The sequence below is a fragment of the Trachemys scripta genome, chromosome 4, assembly GCF_013100865.1.
Source record: "Trachemys scripta elegans isolate TJP31775 chromosome 4, CAS_Tse_1.0, whole genome shotgun sequence".
Lineage (NCBI taxonomy): Eukaryota > Metazoa > Chordata > Testudines > Emydidae > Trachemys > Trachemys scripta.
Window position 1 is genome coordinate 138389415 of NC_048301.1, and position 13897 is coordinate 138403311.

Below are 13897 nucleotides of genomic sequence, written 5' to 3' on the forward strand. Positions count from 1 at the left end.
CCCCCCCCCCGCACCCTCGGTGGGCTTAGAGACTGGGCTGAGATCAGTGGGGATCACATCTGCCCTGGGCCCCCCTCTTCTGGGTCCACCCAGCCACTGCCCCAAGGTGGAAATGGTTCACTCTGTAGGGGGACGTTTCTAAGGAAGGACAAGCATGCCAATCCCCCCCCCCCCCGGGCCCACAACAGGAAGTGGGAGCCCCATCCCCAATTTCCTCCCCAACCCCCAGCACTGGCCAGCCCCAAGCAGACAGCTTCCCCAACCCTGTCCAGACCAGGTATCACTGCATGTGCCAGGCACCCAACAGAGCAGGGGATCCCCTCCCTGGCACTGCCAGTGTGCCACCTCCCAGCTGGCCAGAGCCCTGGTGTCTCTGCCACTCATCGCCCAGCTGCCCATAGCATAAGGACACAACTGAGTGGCCACCGACACAACTTCAAGGCTCCCCCAGCCACTCTCCAGTCTGGACCCTGGGAGCTCTCAGCCCCTCCCCCTCAACCCACCCTTCGTGGTCCCAGGCCACAGCCCCTGCCCTGCCCCTCGTCTGGAACAGAAATACTGCCTTTGCACAGGGGCTATGCCTCCTTACCCCCATACGCAGCGCCCTGGGTCCCCCAGACTACTGCCCCCGACAGACATGCATGTCGCTCCAGCCAGCAGCGGGAACACGACCCCCGATGCTCTGCTCCTTGCCAAATGCTTGATAAACAGCCACTAAGAGCCTCCACCCTGACAGGTGGCTTCATCCTTATGTCAGCAGTGGGGAAACTGAGGCACAGAGCATCAATGGCTGTCAGAAACAGAACCCAGGAGTCCTGACTCCCAGCTCCCCTGCACTAGACCCACTTCCCTCCTAGATGCAGGGAGAGAAGCCAGGCATCCTGATGCCCACTACCCTGGCTCTAACCACCAGACTCCATTCCCATCCCAGAACTGGGAACAGAACCCAAGAGTCCTGACTCCCAACTCTCCCCTCCCCTGATCTAACCCACTGGACCCCAGGGCCCCAGACCTTGGTGATCCTCATGTCACATCCAGCCCCCCTCCCATGTCCCACCACGCCCCCCAGCCTGGCTGGACCCACACACCCATTTCCCACAGGAACGTGGGAAGAAAAGCTCTCATCTTCACAGCCATTTGGGAGGAAGGAACCTCTCTGGGGCACAGCTCTAGGCCCTGCATCACAACTTGGGATGGTGTTTGCCACCCCCCCCCCCCATCTCCGCTCCCCTGATCTCCCTGCAAACGGGCCTGGGCTCTGGGGTGCCCTCCAGCCTGACACCCCAGCATGTCCATCGCCATCCTCCCAGCTCCTGCAAGCTGCTCCCTGGTATGGCTGTCCTGGGCACCTGGGGGGCTGGTCCCCTCCCTGGAGGGAACAGGCATCCCTCTGCTCAGCCCCGGTTCATAAAAGCCTTCACTTCGCCTAGCCCAGGAGAGCTCTTCCCAGCCCCGCAGGCTGTGCCCATGCTACCTTCCCCTGCCAGCCCCCCAGTGCTGCCTCATGAAGTGGCTGATGGGGCAGGTCCGGGGACAGCGCCAGATGCCTGGGGGATGGGCCTCGCTGGGGTGCCAGATGCCCCTGACCTATTTCACGTCTCTCCAGCAGCTTATGGCAGCAATCTGCTCCTTCCCATTCAAGGCTCCTGTGCCCCTCTGGGCCCCACCCCTTCCTAAGCCATATAGGTCGAGCTGGGCTAATCTCCTGGCTTCTCGGCCCACCAATCCCCTAGGCCACCCCACAGTGCCCCTCTTCCCTCAGCAGCAGCCCTCGCCCAGAGCAGGTCCAGGCAGAGGCGCTCCCAGGGCTCCGTGAGCAGCTCGTGGGCGGCCAGGCCTCTGCCTGCAGCCCCAACAGCGAGCAGATGGTTCGACTGTCTTAGCTGCCACCAAGCCCCCGCCACCCCTCAGCCTCCACCCACTCTCCCTCATGCCCTGGGCTTTGCACTGGGGCAGACGCAGCCATGCCCCTGGCTTAGGGGGAGCAGCAGGATGAGTGTGACGGGTGGAGGTGCATCCCGTCGGAACACAGACACAGCTGAAAACTGCTGGGTTATTCCATGCAGCTTGGAGCTGGCCAAATGGGGGCAGCTGCAGGTCAGGATGGAGGGGGACAGCATAGCAAGTCCTTCCTCAGAGCGCCAGTCACTAGCCCCACAGCCCTGGCTCTCTCCCCCAGCCCCATGCACCAGGCAGTGGGGGGAAGCTGCTGTCCACCTCACCCCTCCAGGTTGGCCCCAGTGGGTTGCTCCCGCGTCCTGCTGGTGGAGACGGGCCCATTGCAGGGACCCGAGGTGTTTTCGGGCTCGTCTCCTGTGGAGAGGCTCAAGCCCAGACCCTCAAAGGCAGATAGGCACCTGACTCCCAGTGAGCTCTAGCGCCAGTTCTTCCCCTAGCCCCAATCAACCCCCCACCTAATGCATAGACGGGCCCCCAGCCCCTTCCTCAGGCTCGTCCCCAGCTGGGCACCACCCCCCCGCGCCAGGCTGGTGGTAGGGCTGGGGAATGGTTCCCCCCCTGCATCTGCCAGGAGAGGCGCCAGCCTCCACCCCTTTAGCAGCAGGGCTCGGCTGCGTCTCCCAGAGCCGGCCCAGCCTGAGCCCGGGGCAGGGGTGCTGACAGGAGGTTAAAGCTGCCGCATGTCTGAGCTATTAACACCTCGCAGCACAGCCCCAGCTGGGACCACCCTGGCAGGGGGCCCAGCTGCGACTGTGCTAATCACCAGCCCCCCTCGCAGCGAGAGTGGCCCCAGCCCAGCACCTACCTGCTCGGATCCCTCCCGCAGCCCAGCAGGTGCACGGCACGGCCCCCCCATGGAGAGGCTAATTGCAGGACTCAGGCACAGCTGCTCCCCAGCCGCCCACAGCCTGCAGCTGCAAGCTGGTCCCAGCAGGCTGGCCCCAGAGCGAACCTTCGGCAGCTTTAAGGAGGGGCCCTTTGATTGTGGGGCTCCAGCAGGGCCCTGTCCCCACGCTGTCAGCGGCTGGCAGGTCGGGTGGTGAACACAGGGCCGGCTCCAGACACCAGCCCAGCAAGCAGGTGCTTGGGGCGGCCAAGGGGAAGGGGCGGCACATCGGGTTGTTTGGCGGCAATTCGGCCGTGGGTCCCTCTCAGAGGGAAGAAGAAAGCAGCGCGGTGGAGCTGCCGCTGGAGTGCCGCCGATCGCGATTGCGATCACGGCTTTTTTTTTTCCCCGCCGCTTGGGGTGGCAAAAACCCTGGAACCGGTCCTGGGTGAACACCCCCTGCTGCAGTGGGGAGATATCCCTCCCCACCCCACCCCACGCCAGCAAAGTCGGGCCAGGCCAGCCAGGCCCTGGGACTCCGAGAGCAGCCCAGACAACAGTCAGGCAGCACCACTCCAACACAGCTTTGGGCCCAGGCTGCAGCTGGAAAGACTCTGGCTAGCACCCGTTCACACCACTGGCCCCGCTGGGCTGGGGAAAGGGATCCAGGCTGGCCACATGGTGCAGATCACAGAAAAGCAGCTTCAGCAGTTTCCCCCACCCCCACGGCACATACAGTCCCCCCGGTGCTGTGTCCTGCCACGGCTCGTCCCAGCCTGCCACACCCTCTCCTCAGCCCCACATAGCCCCAGCAACAGCCTTGGCCGGCCGCACCCGGCGCCTCACTGCTACAGCTGCAGACTCCCCAGCATGGCACCGTGGGGGGGGGCACGTGGGCAATGCCCCCTCCGCGGACGCTGACGCAGCTCCGTGGCCCCCAGCAGCAAGCTGGCAGAACACGGGCCCAAGCGAGACGCCGACAAGCACCAACTAGTGCAGGGGAAATCCCAAGGTGGGAGTAGGAGATGGTGGGCAGGCCCTGACTCCAAGCATGTGCAGGGAAGGCCTGGCTAGGTGTTTACTCACACACCCCGCCCTGCTTCTCAGGCCCAGTGCCAGGCCCTTGCACACTGGGGAAAGGTCCCAGACTGGAGGCCTCTGATTCAGCCCTAGCCCATGGGCAGTGGCACGGCAGGGCAGGGCCAGGCCAGTCAGGGCCAGCTTTAGGCCGATTCCCCGGAATTGGGCCCCGTGCCTAAGAGGGCCCCTTAGGGGCCTTTTTAATTTTTTTTACTCACCCGGGGGGGGGGCGGGGGGGGGGGGGGGGGGGGGGGGGGGGGGGGGGTCCTTCAGTGCCGCGGAAGACCCGGAGCCGAGTCAAGGATCACCCGCCGCCGAAGTGCCGCCAAAGACCCGGATCACCGCCAGGTATTCAAATCAGGCCCTGCAGGTCCTAAAGCCGGTCATGGGGCCAGCCCCCCCAAAACTTGTCCCCAGGCCCAGTCAGATCTTGTCTTCTCCGCTGAGACACCCACACCAGGGGGACTGGGGGAAAGTGGGACAGGATGGCTGAGGCTAGCTGGGAGGGTGGCTCAGTGGCCAGGGGCTAGCAGGGAGGGGAGACACCTGTGGTCAGCTCTGGCTCTGTCTCAGGCCTAGTGTGTTCCACTCGCCCGGCCTATCTGGCCCAGATCTGCCCCCAGCCCCTGATTTCAAGGCACTCAGGCACCGAAAGCCCTGGGGGGATGTGGGCCTCACTCTCCGGCCTCACCCCCCGCCCGGAAGCACCCGATGCCAGGGCCCGCCGGAGTGGCCACAAAGGAGACACACAGCAGCTGCCTGATCCTAGCTCTGACTAAAGTGGAAAGACAACATGTGACAATCACAGCCCCCAGCCCAGATCTGCCCGCCTGTCGCCCCAGGCAGTTCCCATGCTGCTGTAAGATGGCGCCCCTCCCCAAGTGCCCGCCGCACCCCCCCCCTCGCCGCACCATGCCCCGCCCCCACCTCACCCCGCCCCTCCCCCAGCGCCCGCCGCACCATGCCCCGCCCCCAGCACTCACCTCGCCCCGCCCCTCCTCCGGCGCACCCCACCCCTCGCCGCACCATGCCCCGCCCCCAGCACCCACCTCGCCCCACCCCTCACCCAGCGCCCGCCACACCCCTCCCTGCACCATGCCCGGTGCCCACCGCACCCCTTCCTGTACCATGCCCTCTCCCCAGCACCTGCCGCACCACTACAGCTACATTTAGGGGAGCAGAACAGGGGCAGGCGCATGGGGAAATTAGAGCGGTCTGGCTAGCTATAGGGATCGCCCCTTGCATGGGCACCGCCCCCATACCACAGCCACACACAGCCCTTGTGATTACACTGAGGGGGCCCAGCCACTTCTGTAGCAGAGCCCTGAGCGATGCAGCCGCAAAGCCCCAGTGATGGCCCCATGCCTGCCTCCTGCCCTAGAACCCAGAGCTCTTGCTCCCCCAGGGGACCTTCCAGGGAAGACCCTAGAAGCTAGATGGGGATGTGGGGCAGCTTCCACCAGCCCTGGCTCTGCTGACCCCTGGGCTGAGGGTGGCTCGGCCGTGGAAAGGCCATGGCCTCCTGCGCTAGCCCCGGGTAGTTGGTTTCGAACATATAGAGGGGGGTGTCCCCTGCAGTCCACCACAGCCTCCCGCATAGCCCAGCCAGGGGCGGGAGGGGAGGCAGCCACCTGGATCAGCAGAGATCTGAGGGGTTTGCACTTTGGTTGGGCCTTAGCCAATTGCAGAGACCGACATGCAGCCCCCCAATCTCAAGGTGGACTGGAGGCCAGAGGGCCTGGCACAAAGTGGCCACCAGCCTGGAATATCCACTAGCCCCACTACAAGTCTGAGGTCAGAGCCACTGGGCAGACTGCCCCGGACCGGAGCACCTCCACTTCACTCGGGGTCTTTGCGTCAATGCTAGATGCCTGCATCCAAGAGACGCTGCTCCAGCCGGGGCCCCAGTGTGGGCTCTCTGGCCTGCGTGACACTGAATGGGCCCTTCCCCCCTTCTCTGGCTGACACCTCAGCCCCTTGGACATCCAGGGCAAAACCCCACTGACCTGAATGCGTCCCTGAGTTTGGGCTAGGTTCCCCTGTGCCCGGACGGCGTCTTACCTGAGACAGACACCCTCATGACGGCCTCTAGAGGCCTGTTGTTATCCAGCGCCCGGCTCAGGCGCAGCTCCCCAGAGCTGTGGTTCAGCAGCACCAGGTGCAGCTCGTTGCCCTGCTCGAAGCTGTAGGTGAGCGTGTCCGAGACGTCGGGGTCGTGGGCTGGGATGCGGCCGATCACCCCGCTGGGGAAGCTGCTGGACTTGTTGGTGACGTAGTTGTTGAAGAGGATCTCAAAGTTTCTCAGCATGGGGGGGTTGTCGTTCTGGTCCAGCAGGCGGATGTGCACCGTGGCCCGGCTCACCAGCGGGGCCGACGTGGCCTGCACCACGATGACATACTCCGCCTTGGCCTCATAATCTAGATCCATCAGTGCTGTCAGCTCCCCGGAGAAGATGTCAAGCTGGAAGACCTCAGGGATGTTGCCCTCCACGATCTGGTACATGACCTGGGCATTGGTGCCCTCGTCTGGGTCGCTGGCCGTGATCCGTGCCACCGCCAGGCCGATAGGGCTGTTCTCCGCCACAAAGACATCGAACTCGTCCCGCTCAAAGACTGGGGGGTTGTCATTCACATCCAGGATGGCCACCTGGACGTCGACAGGGGTCCTCGTGGCCGGGATGCCCTTGTCCACGGCGTAGGCTCGTAGCTCGTAGAGAGGGACATTCTCCCGGTCCAACCGGCGCAACGTCCGCACGATGCCGGAGGTAGATTCAATTATGAAGTCCCCATCCCCATCATCCCCGCCCTGGAAAGTATAGAACACCCTCCCATTAAGCCCCGAGTCCCGGTCGGTGGCAGAGACCTGCAGGACGCTGGTGAAGGCTGGGACGTCCTCGTAGACAGAGCCCTGGTAGGCGTCCCGCAGAAATTGGGGCGCGTTGTCATTGACATCATTGACCAGGATTTCCAAGTAGGTGGTGTCCGATTTCTGTGGAATGCCATTGTCCCGGGCCGTGATGGCCAGTGTATAGGACACTTGGTCCTCGTAGTCCAGCTCCATCTGGGTAGTGACCGCGCCTGTGTCCACATCGATCCGGAACTGGGGGATACTGTCCTCCATAAAGTAGGTGATACGGGCATTCTCCCCCGTGTCCTCATCCGTGGCACTGATGAGCACCACTGTGGTGCCAATCGGCCGGTCCTCATTGATGTTGACAGTGTAGTGGGAGCTCTGGAAGACTGGACGGTGGGTGTTGGCATCAGTCACATTGACGAAGACCTGGGCCGTGTCGAGCCGGGTGCCGTCGGAAGCAGTGATAATCAGCAGGTACTGCCGCTCCAACTTGTAATCCAGCGGCAGCGCCAGGGTGATGAGGCCGCCCCCACTCTGGCTGGTGATGGAGAAGCGGTTGCGGGTGTTGCCGTTGGCTATCTGGTAGGTGATGACGCTGTTGGCATCTCGGTCGATGGCCGAGACGGTCAGAACACTGGTGCCCACAGCAGCATCCTCGTTCAGCCGCACAGAGTACTCCTTCGCAGTGAACTCGGGGTTGTTGTCATTCACGTCCAGCACAGTGATGCTGACGCTGGCCGAGGAAGCCATGGGGGGGCTGCCGTGGTCCCGGGCCTCCACCCCAAAGCTGTAGAAATCCACCGTCTCCCGGTCCAGCTCTGAGGCCACCACAATCCAGCCCGTGCTGTTGCTGATGGCGAAGGGAAACCTGGGGCCGGCCTCCAGCAGGGCATACTGCAGCCGGGCATTGTCCCCGGAGTCCGCATCGATGGCCTGGATGTGCAGGACCGAGTAGCCGAGGGGCACGTTCTCCAGCACCGTGGACTGGAAGGGGGTGCTGACGAAGATGGGAGCATTGTCGTTGATGTCCAAGACCTGGATGGTGACCAGCCCGCTGATGTTGGACAGAGGGGGCCGCCCTCCATCCTGGGCCCGGATGCGTAGTGTGTACTCCTTGCTCAGCTCATAGTCCAGCTGGCTGACCACATCGATGCTGCCCGTCTGAGCATCAATGTAGAACTGGCCCCGGGTGTTCCCACTCATGATGCTGTAGTGCACCAGGGCATTGCTGCCTTTGTCCCGGTCCGTTGCTGTCACCCGCAGCACGTGGGAGTTGGCAGCCACGTCCTCAGGCACCTGGGCCACATAGCGCTTTTCGCTGAACTGTGGCGCATTGTCATTGTCGTCCTCCACAGCAATGTGGATGGTGGCCGTGGTGCTGCGGGGCCCCGGGTCCCTGCCCTGGTCACTGGCCTCCACCAGGAGCTGGTAGGACTCCACGGCCTCCCTGTCCACCAGCCCCTTGGTGCGGATGACCCCAGAGCGGGGGTCGATCTCAAAGGCTTCGTGGACCCCATCGCCATTGAGGAGCCGGTAGAGGATGTTGGCGTTGGCGCTGGCATCCCCGTCGGTGGCCCTGACCGTCAGTACCTCATACCCGATCTCCAGGTTCTCCCGCACGCTCTCCTTGTACACCTGCTGCTCGAAGGCAGGGTCGTGGTCATTGGTGTCGCTCACCAGGATGGTGAGTGTGGCCAGGGCTGTGCGCCGGGGGGTGCCATGGTCCACGGCCGTCACCCGGAAGACGTGGGTGCTCTTGGTCTCGCGGTCCAGCTCCTCAGCCGTGCTCACGGCCCCGCTCTGGGGGTCTATGGCGAAGAAGCTGTTGGAGCGGCTGTCGAAGAGCGCTGCCATGGAGTAGTGCAGTCGGCCCGCATCGCCCTCGTCGGGGTCTGTGGCCTGCAGAGAGATCACTGGGGTGCCGGCTGGCCTGTTCTCTGGCACAGACACCTGGTAGGTGGGCGGCTGGAACTGGGGACTGGTGTTGACATTGCGCTTCCTCCGGCTGCTCCCACCACCCCCACCCGGGGCCCCCTCCACTCCCCGGAGCAGCTTCTCCAGCTCCACCTGCTGCCTGGGGGAGCTCAGGCCCAGACTCCAGTTGACCGAGACCCTAGCGCCCCTCCCCTGCCTGGGCCCCCCCGCCCCTTCCCCCTTCGCGCACCGCTCACACAGCAGCCCCAAGCGCACCGGGTGCCCCGATCGGAGACACATGGCCCGGACAGGGAGGATCAGCTCCCCCGAGGCCTGGGGTGAGAAGCTCCCCCCGGCGCCCCGCACCCTGCACCGCGGCCGGCAACCTCCCCAAGCGGCTGCGGGGGGCAGGGGGATGCGGGAGCCGGGCTCCAGGCACAGCGCCCAGCTCCACCTCCTGCCCCCAGGAGCCTGAGGGAGCAGCAGCCGGCTCAGCAGCTCCCTCCCCCCGGCAGCCCCGCAGCCCTGCCCGGACATGTGCGCCCAGAGGCCAGCTGCACCTGCCCGGCAGAACCAGAGGGCGTGCGGGGCGCAGTGCGGCGGTGGCCGGGACCCGTCCAGCAGCATCAGCCGCGTCCCGGCCGCGGGCCCCAGAGCGCACGGCCCGTGGTGCCCGGGCGCTGCTCCCTCCAGCCGCGGCACCCCGAGCGCTAGCAGCAGGAGGAGTGCGCGGCTGGGGTGGCAGCAGCAACCGCCCATCTCCCGCTTCAGCGGCGGCTCCTCCAGCTGCTCTGCCCGGCCCCGCGCCTCATGCCTGGCGGGGTACGGGGCAGAGGGGCCTGCCCGGCTCCCTGCGCCCCCCCCCCGGTCCCGGGCCCCCCCCCCCCGATCCCCGCCCCCGTGCGCCCCCCGGCTCCGCGTCCCCAGTTCCCTGCGACCCCCCGGCTTCCCGCGTCCCCGTTCTAGGAGACCGAGCCGCCCCCGCCCGAACGCCCGTAGCGCAACTCCGCTCCGCTCTCCCTGCCTGGCAGCCCCGGTTCTGCGGCGCGGCGGCAGCGGCTTGCGGGAGACTCATTACCATAGACCTGCTCAGCGCAGCGCGGCGGCCCTTAAAGGAGCCACGGCAGCCTCGCCACCAGCCGGGGGACCCACCCGGGCCCCTGTAGGCAGCCGGGGACAGGGCTCTTCCCGGCACAGGGCAGGTGCTGGGGCGGCTCCTAGGGCAGCCCAGCCTGTCTCCATCAGGCCCATTAGAGTCATCTACCAGGTGAGGGCCAGTGAGACCTAGTGGTCAGAGAAGGGGCCCTGGGAGCCAGGACTCCTGGGTTCCTCTCCCAGCCCCCACTGCTCAGCCATTTGCAGAAGAGGGATAAGAAAGTGCGAGATCCTGGGCTGAGATTTGAGGTCATCCACGGAGATTGGCTGGGCAGTGTGCCCTCGTCCATACACACCAGCCAGGGCCGGCTCCAGGCACCAGCTTACCAAGCAGGTGCTTGGGGCAACCACACCAGACAGGGGCGACACGTCCGGCTCTTTGGCGGCAATTCAGCAGTGGGTCCCTCACTCCAGCTCGGAGTGAAGGACCTCCTGCCAAAGTGCCGCAGGTCGCAATCGCAGCTTTTTTGTTTGTTTTTTGTTTTGTGAGTGGGGGGTGGCTGTTTGGGGCGGCAAAAACCCTGGAGCCGGCCCTGACACCAGCCCTGGTCTGTAGACACCAGCTCTCTCCATCTGCTCACACTCTGCATTCACAGCTGCCAGGCCAAGGACTGCTCTGCTCCTGTTAGCTTGACTGAGGGAGGGGGTTTCCAGAGAAGTGGGGTGAACAAACAGGGAGTTGGGATTCAGGGAATGCTGACATGCCCACACTTTATGCACATGCACACCCTGTGCACACACAGACACACTGGGTGCACACATATACACACACATTCACTGTGCACATGCTATATGCACACTTTGCACTCAACACATGCACATACAGACACACAAGCACACACACACACTCACTCCTCTTCCAGAATTAATGCAGCAAAGCAGAAAGGAAATAGCTAGTCAATAAACTCCAAACTAGCCCCCAGTCCAGTGGCCCATCCTTGGTGGGCAGGTGAGTGGAGATCGCAGTGACACCCTGGGAGACTAAATCCGTGTAGCCAAGGGCCCCGCTGCATGTTGGGGTGGGCGAGGAAGCAGGCCTGAGCCTGGAAGCTGCTGACTTCAATTTCCAGGAGAGGTTTGTTTGTGCAATGGCCTAAGTCGGCCTTTCTCAGCTGCCCCAGCATCACACACAAGGGACAAGGAAACTGTCCTGGCCCGGGATTCTATAGCCACCAGATCTCATATAAACGGGACACCCCATCCTCCTGCTACGTCCCGTGCTCCGGGGGTCAGAGCCTCGGCTGGTGTAAACCAGTGTAGTAACTTCCCTTTACATCAGCTTAGCACTGGGCCCATTCAGTGTAAACAGACCATGGAGGAGTTGATCTTACTAGCTGGAGATTTTCAGAAATATGTTTTCAAAGTTGTTGTGCCATCAAATTAAAAAGGGGCATTGCCAGGCTGTGGATCGGAGTCATTTCTGGGCCGCGCAGCATGCTCAGAGTGCTGCCAAACACCTCCAGGAGTAACCAGTGCCTGGCACCTTTCAGGCAAAGGGTGACACTGCCGCGGCAAACGAAGCAGTCTCAGCGAGTGGGTCTCACTTCCTGCACCAGCTGTGCGCCGAGTTCCATACAGTTCCTCCTGATTTACACCGTGGTGGGTGAGAGGGGAATCAGGCCCAGTGGGTTATTCCTGATTTGCACCAGGGTGAGTGCAAGGGGAACTGGGCCCAGTGGGTTACTCTTGATTTACACCAGGGTGAGCGCGAGGGGAACTGGGCCCAGTGGGTTACTCCCGATTTACACCTGGGCGAATGGCATGAACTTCGGGTCTAGCCATGCCAAGAACTGGCCTGTTGCCCTGACTGGGAGCTGACTTAGGCCCTGGGCGGATTGGCTGCACTGGGGGCAGGGGCAGGGGCAGATTCAAACACTCCCTGCACATTAGCATCACCTTTCACGGGGTGACACTGGATCTGGATTCTGATGATTGGGGGAGGGGGGTTTCCTGTTTGAGACGATGTTGGGGGGGGGGGGGGACTAAATCTTGGTTAGTAGCTTTAGCTGCATCTATCATCGATAAGTGCTCTGTGTCCTCCTGCTTCGGGGCAGAAACTAACTACAGACTTCCCAAGTGTGTGTGGGGGAAACTTCTTCTGAAGCATCTGATCCTGGCCCCGCAGGAACAGAGCCCGGCGCTGACCCGACCCGGCCCGGCTGTTTCTCCTGCACTGGGTTTGTTTGTGGTTTTTGCTGCTGGCTCCAGGCCGAGGCCAGTGACTTCCCTGCAGCGCTGGTGTCCAGCACCCCTCGCCTGCCTGGCTCCAGCCCAGGGGCTCCCCGGCCGGTCCGCACCCTGTGACCAGGGAGGTGCTTCCCCCCGCGCCGCGCCGCGCCACGCTCCAGACGGCCGAGCGCACGTTGCCTTGTGTATATTTTGCAAGGACACGAACCTGGCTGCACCTGCGCACGGCTCGGAGCAGGCGGGTGCTGCGCCCTCTTAAAAGGGCGATGCCACGCTCAGCCGCCAGGGCAATTGTCCCCCGCACGGCCCTGCCCGAGCCAGGCGTTGCTGCGTTTGCCGGGCAGGCCCGAGACTGGCAGCCGAAGAAAGCTGTGGCTGGGGCCCAAGCGGCCACAGGAGGCTGGGGCCAGGGTGTATGAATTCAGCTGCACGCCTGAGTGCCCCGAACAAAGAGCCACAAACGCCACTGAAGTCAGGCCCCAGAGGCTGGGGCCAGATCCTGCAGCCTCGGCCGAGGATTTTGCACAAGTGGGGTCAGCCCCTGGCTACAGTGTGTTGTGCCAAATCTCCATTAGCAGTTAACATTACAGGGCCTATGACACGCTGTTCTATACCATGCAGGAGGTGGCATGGCAGTGGTGACTCATACATCAGCCAGACCATTCCATTGGGGTTAACTGGGAAAATATGGCACCCCCCACCCCCTTCCTTGCCCATTGTCCAGCAAAGTAGCTGCCTGACCCTAGCTCTGTGTTGGGCTCACACGTCTAGCCCGCTCTCTCCACATCACCCCTCAGGTGGCTGCTCGTGAACAGGGCCAGAGAGAAGAATGTTCCCCCTACTTTTCCAGGTTCTGCTCTGTGTCCCCCCTCTGGCCCCAGGCTAATCCGTTCCCCTCCCATCCTGTGCTGAGCTCCCCGCAGGCCCGGGGTTCTGCTCACACTGACCTCAGGGTGTGAGCGGGGCTGTGGTTGTGGGGGTCTTTCATCAGGCAGCAGGGGAGAGCAGCATGTAAAGGTCAGGCCAGGGAGGCAGGAGGCTGGGGGAGGTTAGGCACAAACTACTTTTAACTTCTGAACTGTCATTTCCAAGTGACGTCCTGTTAATTGGACCCAATTCACTTTTGAGCAGCATCCAGGCACATTGTGACAGCCCCTATGCAGCGGTTTGGGCATGGTCTGTGTCAGCCCTTTGTATCTGGGCTGTGAGGCGAACGTCTGGCACTGAGAAGGTGGCAGCTAGAAGTGGATGGGGGGTGGTGCGTGTGTGTGTGCGCTACATATTTTCCAGGCCAGATCCTCAGCTGGTGTGAAGCAGAGACACCCACTGACTCCAATGGCCTCTATGTCCCTTCTCTGCATGGCAGACGGCACCGCAGAGCCCTGGGAGCGAACAGGAAGTTTCTAAATACAGGCTGCTTCGGAAAATGAACCAGCCTAATCCCTAACCCAGTACAGAACCACACCCCAGGAGAGCACCAAGCAGCACGGGGCTCCATGCCAGGTAATGACAGTTCAGAGGACGCCGGAGTCAGGGCCCATTCTTTGCCCAGCTGGCTGGTTTTAAAGTTTGCTGGCACCGGGAAGGGATTAAATACGCCAGACCTGGGAGTGTATTAGAGGAGGCTAAATTAGCCTCGCCTTGGCTTGCTGAAGATTTCTGGTCCCATTTAGCAGTGACCAGGTCTGGCTTGCGAATGAGCCGTCCCAGCTCCTGATGAGCAGGGAAATGGGATTCCACTAAAGCAAGCAGCGCTGGCTGGCCAGCAGAGCGGTATCATCATCCTGTATCAGCTGGGTTGCCGTAGCACCCAGGACCCCATGGTGCTAGGCAATCTAGAAAACCCAGAACAATAAGCTGAGCTGAGCACCAGGCTGGCAGTGCCCAAAGGTCCCATTGGGCTCAGGGCACTGTTGTGCCAG

At 63.0% G+C, this 13897-nt stretch overlaps 1 protein-coding gene across 2 annotated transcripts in view; it reads right to left on the reverse strand.

The window, feature by feature from the left end:
- Positions 1-9480, reverse strand: part of CELSR2 (cadherin EGF LAG seven-pass G-type receptor 2) — a 66810-nt gene extending 57330 nt beyond the window's left edge. For both annotated transcript variants that reach the window (XM_034767805.1, XM_034767804.1), the window contains exon 1: positions 5927-9480. In XM_034767805.1, the coding sequence (XP_034623696.1) occupies positions 5927-9392 (3466 nt within the window). In that variant the 5' untranslated portion in view covers positions 9393-9480. The remainder of the gene's footprint in view (positions 1-5926) is intronic.
- Between the last annotated feature and the right edge of the window lie 4417 nt (positions 9481-13897).